This window comes from Maniola jurtina, chromosome 28 (assembly GCF_905333055.1).
Source record: "Maniola jurtina chromosome 28, ilManJurt1.1, whole genome shotgun sequence".
Taxonomy (NCBI): Eukaryota; Metazoa; Arthropoda; class Insecta; order Lepidoptera; family Nymphalidae; genus Maniola; species Maniola jurtina.
The window spans coordinates 4,905,872-4,921,484 of NC_060056.1; the positions used below are offsets into that span (position 1 = coordinate 4,905,872).

At 36.5% G+C, this 15,613-nt stretch overlaps 4 protein-coding genes across 6 annotated transcripts; 2 read left to right on the forward strand and 2 right to left on the reverse strand.

Annotated features, from left to right (window-relative positions):
• Positions 1–243: 243 nt before the first annotated feature.
• Positions 244–1,151, forward strand: LOC123879386 (protein LLP homolog). The gene has a single exon (XM_045927044.1). The coding sequence runs from the start codon at positions 318–320 to the stop codon at positions 741–743; it is 426 nt and encodes a 141-aa protein (XP_045783000.1). The 5' UTR covers positions 244–317; the 3' UTR covers positions 744–1,151.
• A 988-nt stretch (positions 1,152–2,139) lies between these two features.
• On the reverse strand, positions 2,140–5,406 carry LOC123879336. The gene is made up of 2 exons (XM_045926984.1): positions 5,021–5,406; positions 2,140–2,324 (listed from the first exon to the last, which is right to left on the reverse strand). Exons 1-2 carry the CDS (start codon positions 5,321–5,323, stop codon positions 2,157–2,159), a joined length of 471 nt encoding a protein of 156 aa, XP_045782940.1. The 5' UTR covers positions 5,324–5,406; the 3' UTR covers positions 2,140–2,156.
• Positions 5,407–7,221: 1,815 nt separating this feature from the next.
• LOC123879464 lies at positions 7,222–8,356 on the reverse strand. The gene is made up of 2 exons (XM_045927167.1): positions 8,323–8,356; positions 7,222–8,093 (listed from the first exon to the last, which is right to left on the reverse strand). Exons 1-2 carry the CDS (start codon positions 8,339–8,341, stop codon positions 7,255–7,257), a joined length of 858 nt encoding a protein of 285 aa, XP_045783123.1. The 5' UTR covers positions 8,342–8,356; the 3' UTR covers positions 7,222–7,254.
• Positions 8,357–9,486: 1,130 nt separating this feature from the next.
• LOC123879463 (zinc finger protein 64-like) lies at positions 9,487–15,389 on the forward strand. 3 transcript variants are annotated; one of them, XM_045927163.1, is made up of 4 exons: positions 9,487–9,567; positions 10,468–10,592; positions 11,705–11,911; positions 13,008–15,389. In XM_045927163.1, the coding sequence occupies exons 2-4, from the start codon at positions 10,486–10,488 to the stop codon at positions 13,576–13,578; spliced, it is 885 nt and encodes a 294-aa protein (XP_045783119.1). In that variant the 5' UTR covers positions 9,487–9,567; positions 10,468–10,485; the 3' UTR covers positions 13,579–15,389. The 3 variants fall into 3 exon arrangements, with proteins under 3 accessions (XP_045783119.1, XP_045783120.1, XP_045783121.1); XM_045927164.1 differs by having other exon boundaries at positions 9,516–9,531; XM_045927165.1 differs by lacking the exons at positions 9,487–9,567; positions 10,468–10,592; positions 11,705–11,911 and adding an exon at positions 12,335–12,507.
• Positions 15,390–15,613: the final 224 nt, after the last annotated feature.

Genomic DNA, 15,613 nt, shown 5'->3' on the forward strand with positions numbered 1-15,613 from the left:
ACACGTGTAATGTACCTAGGTATGAAGTCGGACGAGCTTCATATTCAGATTTCTAATTTTGTTTTATTATGCTCGCTCGACTTCATACTTAGGTACATTACACGTGTAACTAAACAAAAATTATTTATTACTTTTTAGTTATTGTGGTTTTTGAAGTCGGTTTAATTTTTCTTTTGAACTTTTTTTGTTATAAACTGGAATTCAGAGCAGTGCCTTATTTGACAGTAAAAAAACTTTTTTGTTTATGTTTTTTCTTTCACGTGTGTTTTTGACAGAGACAAGATCTGCCTTCAGCAAAATAAATAAAATCTGTCGAAATGGCGAAATCAATCAGGAGTAAATGGAAGCGAAAATGCAGAGCTGTAAAGCGGGAGCGATATGCTGTAAAAGAACTAGCTAGGCTAAAGAAAATGTTGGGAGTTAAGGAGGAAGAAAAAGTCAACGAAAGTGAGGTTATGGAATCAGACCAAGTTATTTTTCTCGATGCTGGCCAAATGAATAAGAAAAAAAAGAAAAAGCAGGAACCCAAGGCTGCTCCAGAGGAAGACGAAGACGTACAAATGAGTTCAGATGACGAAAAAGTCGAGGTTGACGGAGAAAATGGGAAAAAACGGGTGTTCAGTTCGAAAACTTTGAAAGATCAAAATGGGCAGTACCCAGTGTGGTTACACAAACGTAAAATCGCCAAATTGGCTGGCAAAAAGAAGACTTTGAAGAAAAAGTTGAAGAAACGAAAACGATAACTTAATTTAACCTTATTTAGTTCTAAGTTTATGTGGGAATATTATGTTTTTCCCTATCTTGAAGAAAAGGCAAACAATGCATGGAGTTTCTCGCTGGAATGCCTAAGAGGACCATTATATGCAACCCATACAATCTTGTTACAGCAAACTGACAGTGAAATCATGATAAAAGTGAAAAACTCCAGAAGGTCACTTGGGCCTCCAAGAAGATTTCTGTGATTTGTATATCTTTTAAACAAACTAAGGAAAAAATAATTAGATCAATTTGCAACTCAAGCAAACGACTTCTGTATTGTTCTTTGCCAATTAACTCGCAAACAATTTTATTATATTATTTTGCAAACAAAACATGTATTTTAGTGATACACCTTTTTGGAATAAACAAGCTCATTTTTTTTTTAATTTATAGACCAGAGCTCTTATAATAATTTATAGACTTAACCTATAATTCACCTTCATATAAACCTTCATGACCAACTCTGTCGTATACGAGTACCTAAATTAAATAATAATCTTCGTCCACGAAAGAATAAACTTTTCGTGGTACCAGTTCATCGTACTGTTGCTCGATCTATGGCACCGATACCGCGTTCATTGGCTTCCTTCAACGCGCTCTCGGATATAAATGATCAATGGGATCCATTCAATGACGGGTGGACATCGTTGGTTCAGGAGTTACTGAGGTACGCGGAGAGCATTGAATGAACAGGATCATTCAGTGCTCTCAGCGTACATACATTCAAAATTTAAAATCTTTTATTGTAACATATTTTGTTCTAGCTTTACCTTTTATTTATTTTTCTCTTTTTGTATTTGTGTAATAATCATCTAGTTCGTGTAAGTGGCACTGCCGTTCAATTAGATGTAAAATAAAATAAATAAATAAATAAATAATTATTCTGTATGTAAAAAAATACACTCTAGTGTAATCAACTCTACCTATGGTTCATGAGATACAGACAGACACGAGACAGATGACAAACTGACAGTCATAGGATCCCATTAACACTCTTCAGAAATGGAACCATAAAAATTAAGGACTGCAATCATCTCATGTAACTTTGGATAAGTTATACTTAATATTATAAATGCGAAAGTGTGTCTGTCTGCTACCTTTTCACGGCCCAACAGTTTAACCGATTCTGACGAAATTCGGTACAGGGTTAGCTTATATCCTGGGGATGAACATAGGTAACTTTTTATCCCGGAAAATCAGAGTTCCCACTGGATTCCTAAAAACCCATCTGCTTAACCAATTTGTATGTTTGGTACCGAGGTAGCTTGCGTCCCCGTAACTGGCATAGGCATTTTATCCCGGAAAATCAAACAGTTCCCACGGGATCTTTAAAACCTAATGTAATAAAAAAAATCAGTAGTGAAGTAGTAAATAATAATAATAGACAAAAAAAGCAATCATTTATTATGGTTCAAATCAAAGTTTTCACAAGGTCTATAACTCTTAGCTTTCAGCAAAGCCTTGTCCAACTCGTGCTTATGTTCGTTGGAGAGTACGTGACTTGTGACCAGGTGCACGGGTGTCACGATGCTGCATAACGTGCAATAGCAGTTTGAATTGCTTATCTGGAAAGAAAAACATATTTGTTGAGACATCAATCACTACCCATATTTTAAATGCGAATGTGTTTAATTGGTTGGTCCTTCTTATATTCTTTGCATGGGTAATAATAAATTAAGGAACTGGAGTGTGGCAAAGGCTACTTTTTATCCCTGAAAATCGAAGAGTTCCCACAGGATCTTAAAAATCTAAATCCACATGGATCAAGTCACGGAGATCAGCTAGTTTCAAATACCTTTCTATAAATTAGCTGATGCTCGCAAAGTCTGCATGGATTCAGGTTTTTAAGAATCCCGTGAGAACTCTTTGATTTCCCAGGCCTATAAATAGTAATTTCCAGGCCAGGATAAATAGTAGCCAAGTCACTCTCCAAGTCAAGTTAAGACTCCATGCAGAATACCACAGTGATCCATTGTTCCGCAGTGTGATTGAAAGACTACCAATAAACAAACAAACACATTTTCTCATCACACTTCACACTAATATTATAAAGGCGAAAGTTTGTATGTGTGTGTGTGTGTGTGTGTGTGTGTGTGTGTGTGTGTGTGTGTGTGTGTGTGTGTGTGTATGTTTGTTATTCCTTCACGCAAAAACTACTGGACGGATTTGGCTGGGAATAGAGATAGATAATATCCTGGATTAGCACATAGGCTACTTTTTATCCCGGAAAATCAAAGAGTTCCCATGGGAATTCAAAAAACCTACATCCACGCGAACGAAGTCGCGGGTATCAGCTAGTAGTAATATTAATAGTAATAGTAATATAAATAGTAATTTCCAGGTCAGGATAAATAGTAGCCAAGTCACTCTCCAAGTCTCGTTAAGACTCCATACAGAATACCACAGTGATCCATTGTTCCACAGTGTGATCGAAAGACTACCAATAAACAAACAAACACATTTTCTCATTTATTATATGGGTGGTTGAGCCATTTAAGTTGCTATGACCCAAGTCAGTAACTGGATGGGTTACTGACTATACCTACTTTTCCTTTTATCTGTGTGTTGGCAAACAGTTAACTAATATCTAATGCTAATAATAAGATTTCACAAGGAAATTTTAATCTAACATTACATAGCCCCTTCGGACTTTGTCTGTGTTGGTGTTAGCTGGTGGGTGTGCTCTGCTTTTTCGGAGTGTTTTTTTTTGTTAAAACTGACTGGAAAGCGCTTTAAGGGGGTGCCGTGCGTGTGTCGGCGAGCGCCGGCACAGACGGGGTCCATACTTGTAAAGTTTCCCTAAGTTGTTACAAATAACTATAAACTTGACATTGGCTAATCTTTGTAAAGCCAGACGAGAGAAAAAAAAAAGCCCCTTCAAATATTTTTGCATGCAGAATATCAAGTAATCGTGCATACATTAAAAGCTGAGTCAGCGCATCCATAACTATTCAAATATATATTAAAATAATACTAATATTACAAATGGAAGAGTATGTCTGTCTGATTGATACTTTTTTCATAGCTTATCCATTTAACCAATTTGAATGAAATTATATAATACAGAGATAGCTTGCATCCCAGGGATTGACATAGGCTACTTTTTGTCCCAGAAAATTAAAGAGTTCCCATAGAATTTTACAAAAAATATATTTGATCAGAGGCAGCTTGCATAGGTACTGTATATAGATTATTTTCATCCCAGAAAATTGAAGTTCCCTTGAGATTTTTAAAAAACCTAAATCCACACAGATAAAGTTGTAGGCATCATGTATCATGTATTATTTATAAATGTGAAAGTGTCAGTTTGTTACTTTTTTAGGCCTAAACTGGTGAACCAATCACACTAATATTATAAAGGCGAAAGTTTGTATGTGTGTGTGTGTGTGTGTGTGTGTGTATGTTTGTTACTCCTTCACGCAAAAACTACTGGACGGATTGGGCTGAAATTTAGAATGGAGATAGATTATACTCTGGATTAGCACATAGGCTACTTTTTATCCCGGAAAATCAAAGAGTTCCCTCGGGATTTCGAAAAACCTAAATCCACGTGGGCGAAGTCGCGGGCATCGGCTAGTTTATACTAAAATTAGTAAAAAACAGGCAATTTATCCAAGAATATTTATTTTTAACTAGCTGATGCCCCCGACTTCGTTCGCGTGGATGTAGTTTTTTGAAAATCCTGTGGGAACTCTTTGATTTTCCAGGATAAAAAGTAGCCTATGTGCTAATCCAGGGTATAATCTATCTCCATTCTTAATTTCAGCCCAATCCGTCCAGTAGTTTTTGCGTGAAGGAGTAACAAACATACATACACACACACACATACAAACTTTCGCCTTTATAATATCACAAGTGTGATTATGATCATCTAAGCACAGACAAAATGACTATAATACAGCTCAAACCATTTGATCTACAAACTGGAGGGATTTCAAGTTATTTGCTTCCTCGTTTCTAATCTGAACCACTAGGATATGGAACACCCTTCTGGCATCAGTTAAGGGTACCTTCAAGTCTTCTAGGCAAGCACACTCCATCTTAGGCTGCATCATCACTTGCTAGCAGATCTGATTGCAGCAAAACGCTAGTCAGTAAATTAAAAAAAAAAAGGTTCTCTTTACAATGTAGACCTCAACTAAGAAAATATTTTGAGATTCTGAAATCTTGAAAAATCTGAATTCACGTAAGTAGACGAAGTCACTGGAAAAAGCATTATAACTATCTACATAGTAAAATAGAAAGTAAAGTAGGTAGCTACCTGTCTAATTAAATTTTCAGCGAGGTCCTCTAAATATGGATGGGTGATCAAAAGCCTTTGATGTTCGGCCAAATTCTTGTGGTTTTCTTTCACTTTGGTTTCAGACTCCATTGTTGCATCGCAGAGAGCACAATTATATTTGTAATCTATATTTCTTATGCAATGGAAAGAGTCTGATGTAACCACTAATTTTACGGAATTTTTCAATGTTAATATTACAGACTCTTGATCATCTTGTATTCTTTTTCTATTCCTTTCCATTTCAGCTACATGAGCTTTAGGTTTCCTTAACGCTTTAAACATTTTAAATGGTTTAAAACTTTCTACACTTAAAATAAAGTTTAATTAGCGCGCTCTTGTTTTGTTGAAGGATTTTTTTTGTCAATTTTTTTTGACAGCTGACAAGTGACAAAGACTAAACCGATTTTTTTTCCAGTTGGCTTTATGACTCTGGATTCTAGCTTTTTCGAGCCAGACAATAACTTGACATCTTGCATGATTTTAAAGCTATGCATAGTGAACCTTTATTATAGACGACTACAGGATGCTCGCGACTTCGTTCGCGTGGATTTAGGTTTTTAAAGATCCCGTGGGAACTGTTTGATTTTCTGGGATAAAAAGTTGCCTAGGCCAATAACAGGGGCGCAAGCTACCTCGGTACCTTTACCATACAAATCGCTTAAGCGGATGGGTTTTTGAGAATCCCGTGGGAACTTTTTGATTCCGGGATAAAAATAGCCTATGACCATCCCCGGGAAATAAGCTAGCCGTGTACGAAATTTTGTAAGAATCGGTTAAACTGTTGGGCCGTGAAAAGGTAGCAGACAGACAGACAGACAGACACTTTCGCATTTATAATATTAAGTAGGATTGATTATCAATCATCATCATGATCAACCTATCGCATAGAAGGTCCACTTCTGAGCACGAGTCTCTTCCCCTAATGAGAAGGATTTAGGCCATAGTCGGAAGCGAGGTCTATGAGTCTAGTTGAGTAAAATTGCATTACAACTTTTAAATAACGGAACGTATTTCACAATTAAACATAGTACCTAGTTAGGTATGTAAATAATTGATGGCTTTTAGTCAATAGCCATTAAAAAATATAAACATCTATAATTATTGGGGCTTTCATACGAAACGGGCTTCAAAGTGGAAATTGAATTCAACGATATACGAGTATGTCGTATTTATGTGATAAAAGGCTACATATTAGAAACTGGAATTTGTGTATAATTTCATATCCTGTTTTTGAAAAAAAAAAAAACCAAAATTAAACAAATATTATAATAAAGAAACGAAAATAACTAACTACTTCATTTTTAACCCCCGACCCAAAAAGAGGGGTGTTATAAGTTTGACGACGTGTGTATCTGTGTATCTGTGTATCTGTGTATCTGTGTATCTGTGTATCTGTGTATCTGTCTGTGGCATCGTAGCGCCTAAACGAATGAACCGATTTTAATTTACTTTTTTTGTTGGAAAGGTGGCTTGATCGAGAGTGTTCTTAGCTATAATCCAAAAAAATTGGTTCAGCCGTTTAAAAGTTATCAGCTATTTTCTAGTTTTCTTGTAGAAAAGAAGGTTAGATAACCCTTAGGTTCATAATATTCAAGTGTCAATTGACAAATGTCAAGCTGTCAAGATGGACGTTGCCTAGATGTACATAATTATTTATTTGAAAATGATTTGTCGGGGGTGTTGAAAATTTTTAATTTACACTTGTTTAATGGGCAGTTAGAATTTTTAACATAACTTCACAATAATTTTGATAAATGGCGTTGTTAACATTATTGTGAAGCATTATTGCAAAATTTGACGATCTCCAATAACTTTTTAGCTCTTTTTGCATCTAATGTTAAAAGTTAACTACCTAACTATTACGTACAATATAGTTAAAACTATCTTAATGGATACCTACCGCGAGTTTTCAGTTCGGGGTGAACCACTAGTATATGTATAAATATAGTTTCTTCTAGGAAGCTAGGAAGCTCGTTCCATCTTAGACTGCTTTGTCACTAACCAGCGGATCTGATTGCAGCCAATAGCTAATGCTAGTCTATAAATTTAAAAAAATATTCAGAACATTTTATTTGAGATCTATTTAATAAGTGAACAATGAAATGACAACCTTAATTCGCTATTAGATATTAATAGCTGCAAATGATAGTATTGAAAAACACACTGTACAACTGTTATTCATATGCTTAAAAAAAGATTATTAATATAACTACTTATGAAAGTTCTGCACTAGATTCTTCCATTCTCAATTTGTTAAATTCTTTGTGAAAATCTTCATATTCTGAAGACGACTGCAAAGCAAATACTCTGTTTCCTTCTTTATAAATATGTTTTGCTTCCGTACTATTCTTTAAGTTACTGTCGGATTTCGTGTTATGATTAACATTTTCCAAAACTTTATTTCCGATGGTTTTAGGCTGGCTAACAATTTGTTTCACTTTCTTATCCTCTTTCCTGGGCTTCTGAGTATCATTTTTCTCAATGGCCCTGTCTTTCTTATTTTTATCATTCAATGATTCTAGCTCGATTTTATTTTCCATGTCTTTTTTGTTTTTCGCATTTACATCAATGATTTCATTATAATCAACTACTTCTCGGGTTAGTTCAATTTTGTTACTAATATTATTTTTGGTTTCTTTTATAACACCTTCAATATTATAATAAGATTTGCTTTTAGCTGTATCTGTAAAGTTTTTCGTAGGCTTAAAGCTTTTATGCTTCGATTTTTCGATTGCTCGTTTAGTAAATAACTTATACTTCAGTGACAGTTTACTTTTAACTGGAGTTTTATTTGAAAGTGCACCATTTATTACAGAAAAATTTATATTATTTTGAAATTCATGGGCATCTTTTCGAGAATCAAAGCCATGGTCTTGGTCAACACTTTTCGTTTTTTTATTTAAATGGCTACTTATTTTTTCTACAGCCCTCTCAGCTATAATATCTGCCATTTTACCAAAAGTTTCAGACGCAAGCAATTTCTTTAAGATGTAGTCAATGTCCAAGTTATCCGAACTTTTTGTTTGTTTAACCAAAAGAATTGTAGTTAAAGCTGATGAAAATATAAATATGTATAGGTACATAGTTATATATATTTTTTTTTGTAGTAAAATATTTTTTGATTCAATAAAATTTATACTTTAATATATTATTTTTAATACTTTAATAATAGGTAGTTACTAATGTTTCTAGACTTTCTAGTAGTTAAGTTATCATTGATCAAATAAAGATAGTTAATTACTTTGTTAAACTAATAATAAAATTATTTTAATTATACTTACATATCAATAAACATAACATTTTTATGTAACTAGGTAGGTAACTATTATAAAATCTAAGTAATAATAATATTTCATAAAATAAGTATTTGATCTTGCACAATGTTATAGCGCATAGTTACTTTTACGAGATTGTTTTATTGCCTGCTAGATTTTATTTTATGATAAAGTTCTTATTACTTTAAAACTAGCAAAAGATCCGACTATTTTTCTACATAACTAGTTACATATTTTTGTCCTGTATGTAAATTCAAACTCTGAACCCCAATATAATATTAATTTTCATTAATAATACTTTTTTGATCGATTACCAATAATTAAAATCATTTACAATCGATATTTGACTTTAAAAATATTTTTTGACAAAATATTTTTATTACAGACAACCCTATTAGGCTAACTATGGGCCAAACCGACTTATAACCCAACCGTAAACCCAAACACCAACTTAGGTGTAGTTAGGCGTGGACGTACTATTATACTTAAGGTGTAGGGTATTTATTTTTGGTATTTATTTTTTGCATAGTAAGTACTTAAATTAAAATAACGCGACGACGACGCTGCTGCCGTGGCGCGGCAAATATCATCACATTAATATTATAAAGGAGAAAGTTTGTATGTATGTGTGTGTGTGTATGTTTGTTACTCCTTCACGCAAAAACTACTGGACTTGAAATTTAAAATGGAGATAGATTATACTCTGGATTAGCACATAGACTACTTTTTATCCCGAAAAATCAAAGAGTTCCCACGGGAATTTTAAAAAAAACCTACATCCACGCGAACGAAGTCGCGGGCTTCAGCTAGTGGTTTATATGAATTTGTATGAAGCTATGATTTGATACAAGGAGGTAGGTATGTAGGTAGGTTGTGATTAGATAGCAAAGAGAATATAATCACTAAGTAGGTAGGTAGTTATTTAAATAAAATGCATTATTATCCGTGCGAATTAACATGGCACCTGGCTCGAATGAATGACGTACGTAGTGCAAAAAAAACTATATTAGTTATTGCAGTTTATAGTCTAGTTTATCGTATCGTTATATAGTTATTATCAGTCACCTAAAGACTCAAATAGCTAGGATCCAGAACCGTAAATATATATATATATATAAATAAAGGTCAGCTGTCAAGTCAATTTTTTTTTTATTAACACAGAGCCGTAAAACCACAGACCAGGAATAAAAAAAACCCCAGTAAACAAACAATTTTGTGAACACTGAACTGCTAAAACTTAACAAAATCAAGGTAAGACCGTTAATATATTATGTCTATGACTATTAAAATAAGACTAAAGATTGATTTAATACCGACAAGCATATAACAGTTCCGTAGTCACCATCTATCGTTCGACATCCACTGCTGAACCAAAGTCTGATATTGTAGGGATCTCCACAGTCGGCACTCCACACGCCTTTTGTACCTCCCCTGCGACTCATTTGATATCTCACCACCTAGTAGGGGTTCTTCCAACGCTGTGTTTTCATTCAGTCCCCATTCCCTCACTTAGGGATCCCAACTAATAGCCCATTTATTATTTTTAGGGTTCCGTACCTCAAAAGGAAAAACGGCACCCTTATAGGATCACTTTGTTGTCTGTCTGTCTGTCAAGAAACTTATAGGGTACTTCTCGTTGTCCTAGAATCATGAAATTTGGCAGGTAGGTAGGTCTTATAGCACAGATACAGGAATAAATCTGAAAACCACGAATTGAACCGAAATGTGAGGGGTGTCGCATTTAAGCTTCTTGGTTGCTACCATTGCAATTGTTTTGTGAGGTGCAAATTTCAGCTTATTTGCGAGGCCCCATTCATACACACGGGTCAGGACTTGGTCGGCTTGCTGCTCCATTTGAGCAATGCTGAACCCTGAGAATATCAGAACTATGTCGTCAGCTAACCCTAGGTTACTTGCCTTTGCAACGCGATGGACGTCGAAACTGTGGCAGCGTATGCGCTATTGCAAAATACAACAACAAAATTGGGAGCGATGGGCGTGAACGAGGAACACGCTAGTAACGCGTTCACACTACGTCTCTGCCTCCGTTCCTCGCTCCTTCCCATGCCACACGGGCAGTGTGTGGACGGGGGGTTAGGGTAGACGATATAATAAAAATGTACCTATCAGTTTCGTCCTGTATTGTTTCAGGTTGTCTATTGAAACAAGATGGAAGTCAATTCTGGTGCGCTGACTCCCTACATTGACTTAGGTACCGACAATTTAATGGAGGGGCTTAACCATGAAGTACCTGTTACTACTGATCCAGAACAAGAGTAAGTTATCATTTAACTATTGAAGAGGTGTGATCTATCATCAAAATTTTCCTCTCACGTTCCGCCTCTTCCTTTGCGGATATCACCTCCTCGCAAAAAGAGGCAGCAGCCATAGATATAGCCGGAAAACCGTAGAAAACCGGCAAGTGCAAGTCAGACTCGCGCACTGAGGGTTCCGTACTCGGGTATTTTTACCGACATTTTGCACGATAAATCAAAAACTATTATGCATAAAAATAAATAAAAATCTGTTTTAGAATGTACAGGTCAAGCCCTTTCATATGATACCCCACTTGGTATAGTTATCTTACTTTGAAAATTGAAACTTGTACTTGTGCTATAAGACCTACCTACCTGCCAAATTTTATGATTCTAAGTCAACGGGAAGTACCCTATAGGTTTCTTGACAGACACGACGGACGGACGGACGGACGGACGGATGGACGGACGGACGGACGGACAGACAGCAAAGTGATCCTATAAGGGTTCCGTTTTTCCTTTTGAGGTACGGAACCCTAAAAATATGACAAGTCTCCTGCAAATAGAGCCTCGATAGCTCAACGGTTGAGGAGCGGACTGAATTCCGAAAAGTCAGCGGCTCAAATCCCACCCGTTGCACTATACTGCACTCCTGGCACAAGCTTTACGCTTAATTGGAGGGGAAAGGGAATTATCAGTCATGATTAGCATGACTAATATTCTTAGTTAAAAAATAAAACTTTGATCCTACATTCAACCCCTTAGAGGTGAAATTTCCAAAAAACGTGAAATATTTTTTACAGCAATAATTTTGATCATTGCATCCATATAACTTGAAAAATGTACGTACTTTTACCTTCTATTTCATTCCATTGGGGTGAAATTTCCAAAGTCAAAGTGGTCAACAGGGGTCATCCCCTATTCCCGTACAATATGTTAGAGCCTCAATAGCTCAACCGGTAAAGGAGTGGACTGAAAACCGAAAGGTCGACGATTCAAACCCCGCCCGTTGCACTATTGTCGTACCTACTCCTAGCACAAGCCTGACGCTTAGTTGGAGAGGAAAGGGGAATATTAGTCATTTAACATGGCTAATATTCTTTTTTTTTTAAATATTTTTCCTTTTTTTTCAGGCAACTCCAACAAATAGCAATAACAAACGTGCACAGCTTGACAATGGAAATCCAACCTCTAGAGGTCAAGAACAGCGTGCCCCAAGAGAGGCTCAAATGCCCCGAGTGTGTGCGGTTCACCGCCATCGACGCGGAGAAGTTGGCGCAACATATTAGAAAGGTGCACAGAGGAGAGAACCCCTTCCCGTGCTTCATGTGCGATTACAGGTGTGTGTGAATCCCCATTGCTCAGGGTCGTGACCCCTACCTCAAAAATAATGTTAGGGGTTTTCTTTCCTACCATAAAACAATGGTAGGGTTTCTATTTCCTACCATAAAATAATGTTAGAGGTGCCTTGGAACAGTTTCGGACGGGCAGTGTCTTAATGCCTCTATGATCCTTTCACTCTCTCTATGGTGTGTTCTTCATTTTTGAAGGTTGCGAGTTACCATAAAACAGTAGGAGTTTTCTTTCAATGTTTTCGGGTAGACAGTGTCTTGTTGCCTCTATGCCTGGCACTGGAAAGATTCAAAACTATTAACAATGTATGAAGAGACTACAAACCATCCATTTCTGTGGTTGCGACCTCTGCCATAGATCACACAATGGTTAAGGTTCTCTTGGAACGACGTCTCTTCACAGCCGTTCACAGCTTGACAATGGAAATCCAACCCCTAGAGGTCAAGAACAGCGTGCCCCAAGAGAGGCTCAAATGCCCCGAGTGTGTGCGGTTCACAGCCATCGACGCGGAGAAGTTGGCGCAACATATTAGAAAGGTGCACAGAGGAGAGAACCCCTTCCCGTGCTTCATGTGCGATTACAGGTGTGTGCGAATCCCCATTGCTGAGGGTCGTGACCCCTACCTCAAAAATAATGTGAGGGGTTTTCTTTCCTACCATAAAACAATGGTAGTGGTTTCTTGGAACGATTTGGGGTAGACTGTCATTGCTCCTATAGAGTGTCAATTGTAACTCGTGCTATCCAGCCGTCCCCTATCTTAGGGGTTCTCTTTCCTATCATAAAACAGTGGTAGGGTTTTTGTTTCCAACAACTTGTCTCTGTTTTTGTAGAACACATATTTTTATATTTTTTATAAAAAAAAAACCTAAAAAGTCCTTGAGTGGAGACCGCGTTTAAGCAAGCGTAGTGTGGGACGCCCTCCAGCACGATGGACCGATGATATAAAGCGGCTGGCGGGAAGTGGCTGGATGAGGAAGGCTGAGGACCGGGTGTGGTGGCGCTCTTTAGGGAAAGCCTATGTCCAACAGTGGTCATCCACAGGCTGATGATGATAATGATGACAATGATATTTTTTTGTTCCAGCACATACAACAAGACCCTTTTCGAAGAGCACGTACGAATCCACAAAGGCATCAAACCGTTCAAATGCTCCTTCTGTCCCCACCGGAACGTCTCCAAGAAAAACCTGAAGCGACATGAAAAGATCCACCGTCCTGACAACCCGTTGAAGTGTCCCCATTGCGACTTCATCGCTAGGAACCAGGTCGGTTACAACAGCCATACCAAGAAGTACCACCTTACATACTACCAAGGCCTAAGTTGTAACTGGTGTAATAAAAAGTTTCCAGATGAAAATGCGCTAGTTTTACACACAACTCATGTAAGAACTTGCAAAATGTTGAACGACGAAAATGACAGTGATTCGGAGATGTGTGGTTTCACAGTGTGCTCCTCGTATCAGATGAAGTTGCATAAACAAACCAAACACGGTGTGGACCTAAAACTGAGGAAAGACTTTTGGAAATGTGGTCTTTGTGAATGGTCGTGTTATCAGAAACCTAGGATTCTCTTGCACTTGATACATCATCCCAATCAGACGGTGGATGAGAAAGTCATTGATGTGTCTATTTTGAGGAAGTATGGGATTATGTGAAGTATATTATAGTTATGTAGGAATTATGGTGTGATTCTATTTAGAATAATGGGATTATGATGTGATTCTATTTAGAATCATGGGATTATTGTGTGATTCTATTTTGAAGAATATTATGGAATGGTTCTCATAAAGTACACTTACACACAACTCATGTAAGAACTTGCAAAATGTTAAACGATGTAAATGACAGTGATTCGGGATGTGCGGGTTTACAGTGTGCTCCTCATATCAAATGAAGTTGCATAAACAAACCAAACACGGTGTGGACACAAAGATGAGGAAAGACTTTTGGAAATGTGGTCTTTGTGAATGGTCGTGTTATCAGAAACCTAGGATCCTCTTGCATTTGATACATCATCCCAATCAGACGGTGGATGAGAAAGTCATTGATGTGTCTATTTTGAGGAAGTATGGGATTATGTGAAGTAAATTATAGTTATGTAGGAATTATGGTGTGATTCTATTTAGAATCATGGGATTATAGTGTGATTCTATTTAGAATCATGGAATTATTGTGTGATTCTATTTTGAAGAATATTATGGAATGGTTCTCATAAAGTACAATTACACACAACGCATGTAAGAACTTGCAAATTGTTGAACGACGAAAATGACAGTGATTCGGAGATGTGTGGTTTCACAGTGTGCTCCTCGTATCAAATGAAGTTGCATAAACAAACCAAACACGGTGTGGACCTAAAAATGAGGAAAGACTTTTGGAAATGTGGTCTTTGTGAATGGTCGTGTTATCAGAAACCTAGGATCCTCTTGCATTTGATACATCATCCCAATCAGACGGTGGATGAGAAAGTCATTGATGTGTCTATTTTGAGGAAGTATGGGATTATGTGAAGTATATTATAGTTATGTAGGAATTATGGTGTGATTCTATTTAGAATCATGGGATTATAGTGTGATTCTATTTAGAATCATGGGATTATAGTGTGATTCTATTTTGAAGAATATTATGGAATGGTTCTCATAAAGCACACTTACACACAACTCATGTAAGAACTTGCAAAATGTTGAACGATGAAAATGACAGTGATTCAGAGATGTGTGGTTTCACAGTGTGCTCCTCGTATCAAATGAAGTTGCATAAACAAACCAAACACGGTGTGGACCCAAAGATGAGGAAAGACTTTTGGAAATGTGGTCTTTGTGAATGGTCGTGTTATCAGAAATCTAGGATCCTCTTGCATTTGATACATCATCCCAATCAGACGGTGGATGAGAAAGTCATTGATGTGTCTATTTTGAGGAAGTATGGGATTATGTGAAGTATATTATAGTTATGTAGGAATTATAGTGTGATTCTATTTAGAATCATGGGATTATGATGTGATTCTATTTAGTATCATGGGATTATGGTGTGATTCTATTTAGAATCATGGGATTATAGTGTGATTCTATTTTGAAGAATATTATGAAATGGTTCTCATAAAGCACACTTACACACAACTCATGTAAGAACTTGCAAAATGTTGAACGACGAAAATGACAGTGATTCAGAGATGTGTGGTTTCACAGTGTGCTCCTCGTATCAAATGAAGTTGCATAAACAAACCAAACACGGTGTGGACACAAAGATGAGGAAAGACTTTTGGAAATGTGGTCTTTGTGAATGGTCGTGTTATCAGAAACCTAGGATCCTCTTGCATTTGATACATCATCCCAATCAGACGGTGGATGAGAAAGTCATTGATGTGTCTATTTTGAGGAAGTATGGGATTATGTGAAGTATATTATAGTTATGTAGGGATTATGGTGTGATTCTATTTAGAATCATGGGATTATGGTGAGATTCTGTTTTAAAGAATCAATTTTTGCTAGTGGTCGAATTAGATCCTGTATGCAATCATGGCATTATTTTATTCTCTAGCAAAGAATCATACGAATAGTGTGTAAAATCATATTTTGAAATAAAACAATTGTATAAATGACAAAATTTTTATTTATTAACATTTATTTTTTTACATTAAGATTGAAGCTAGTAGAGCGCTCTCTCTGTTACGTGATCCCATACAAATGA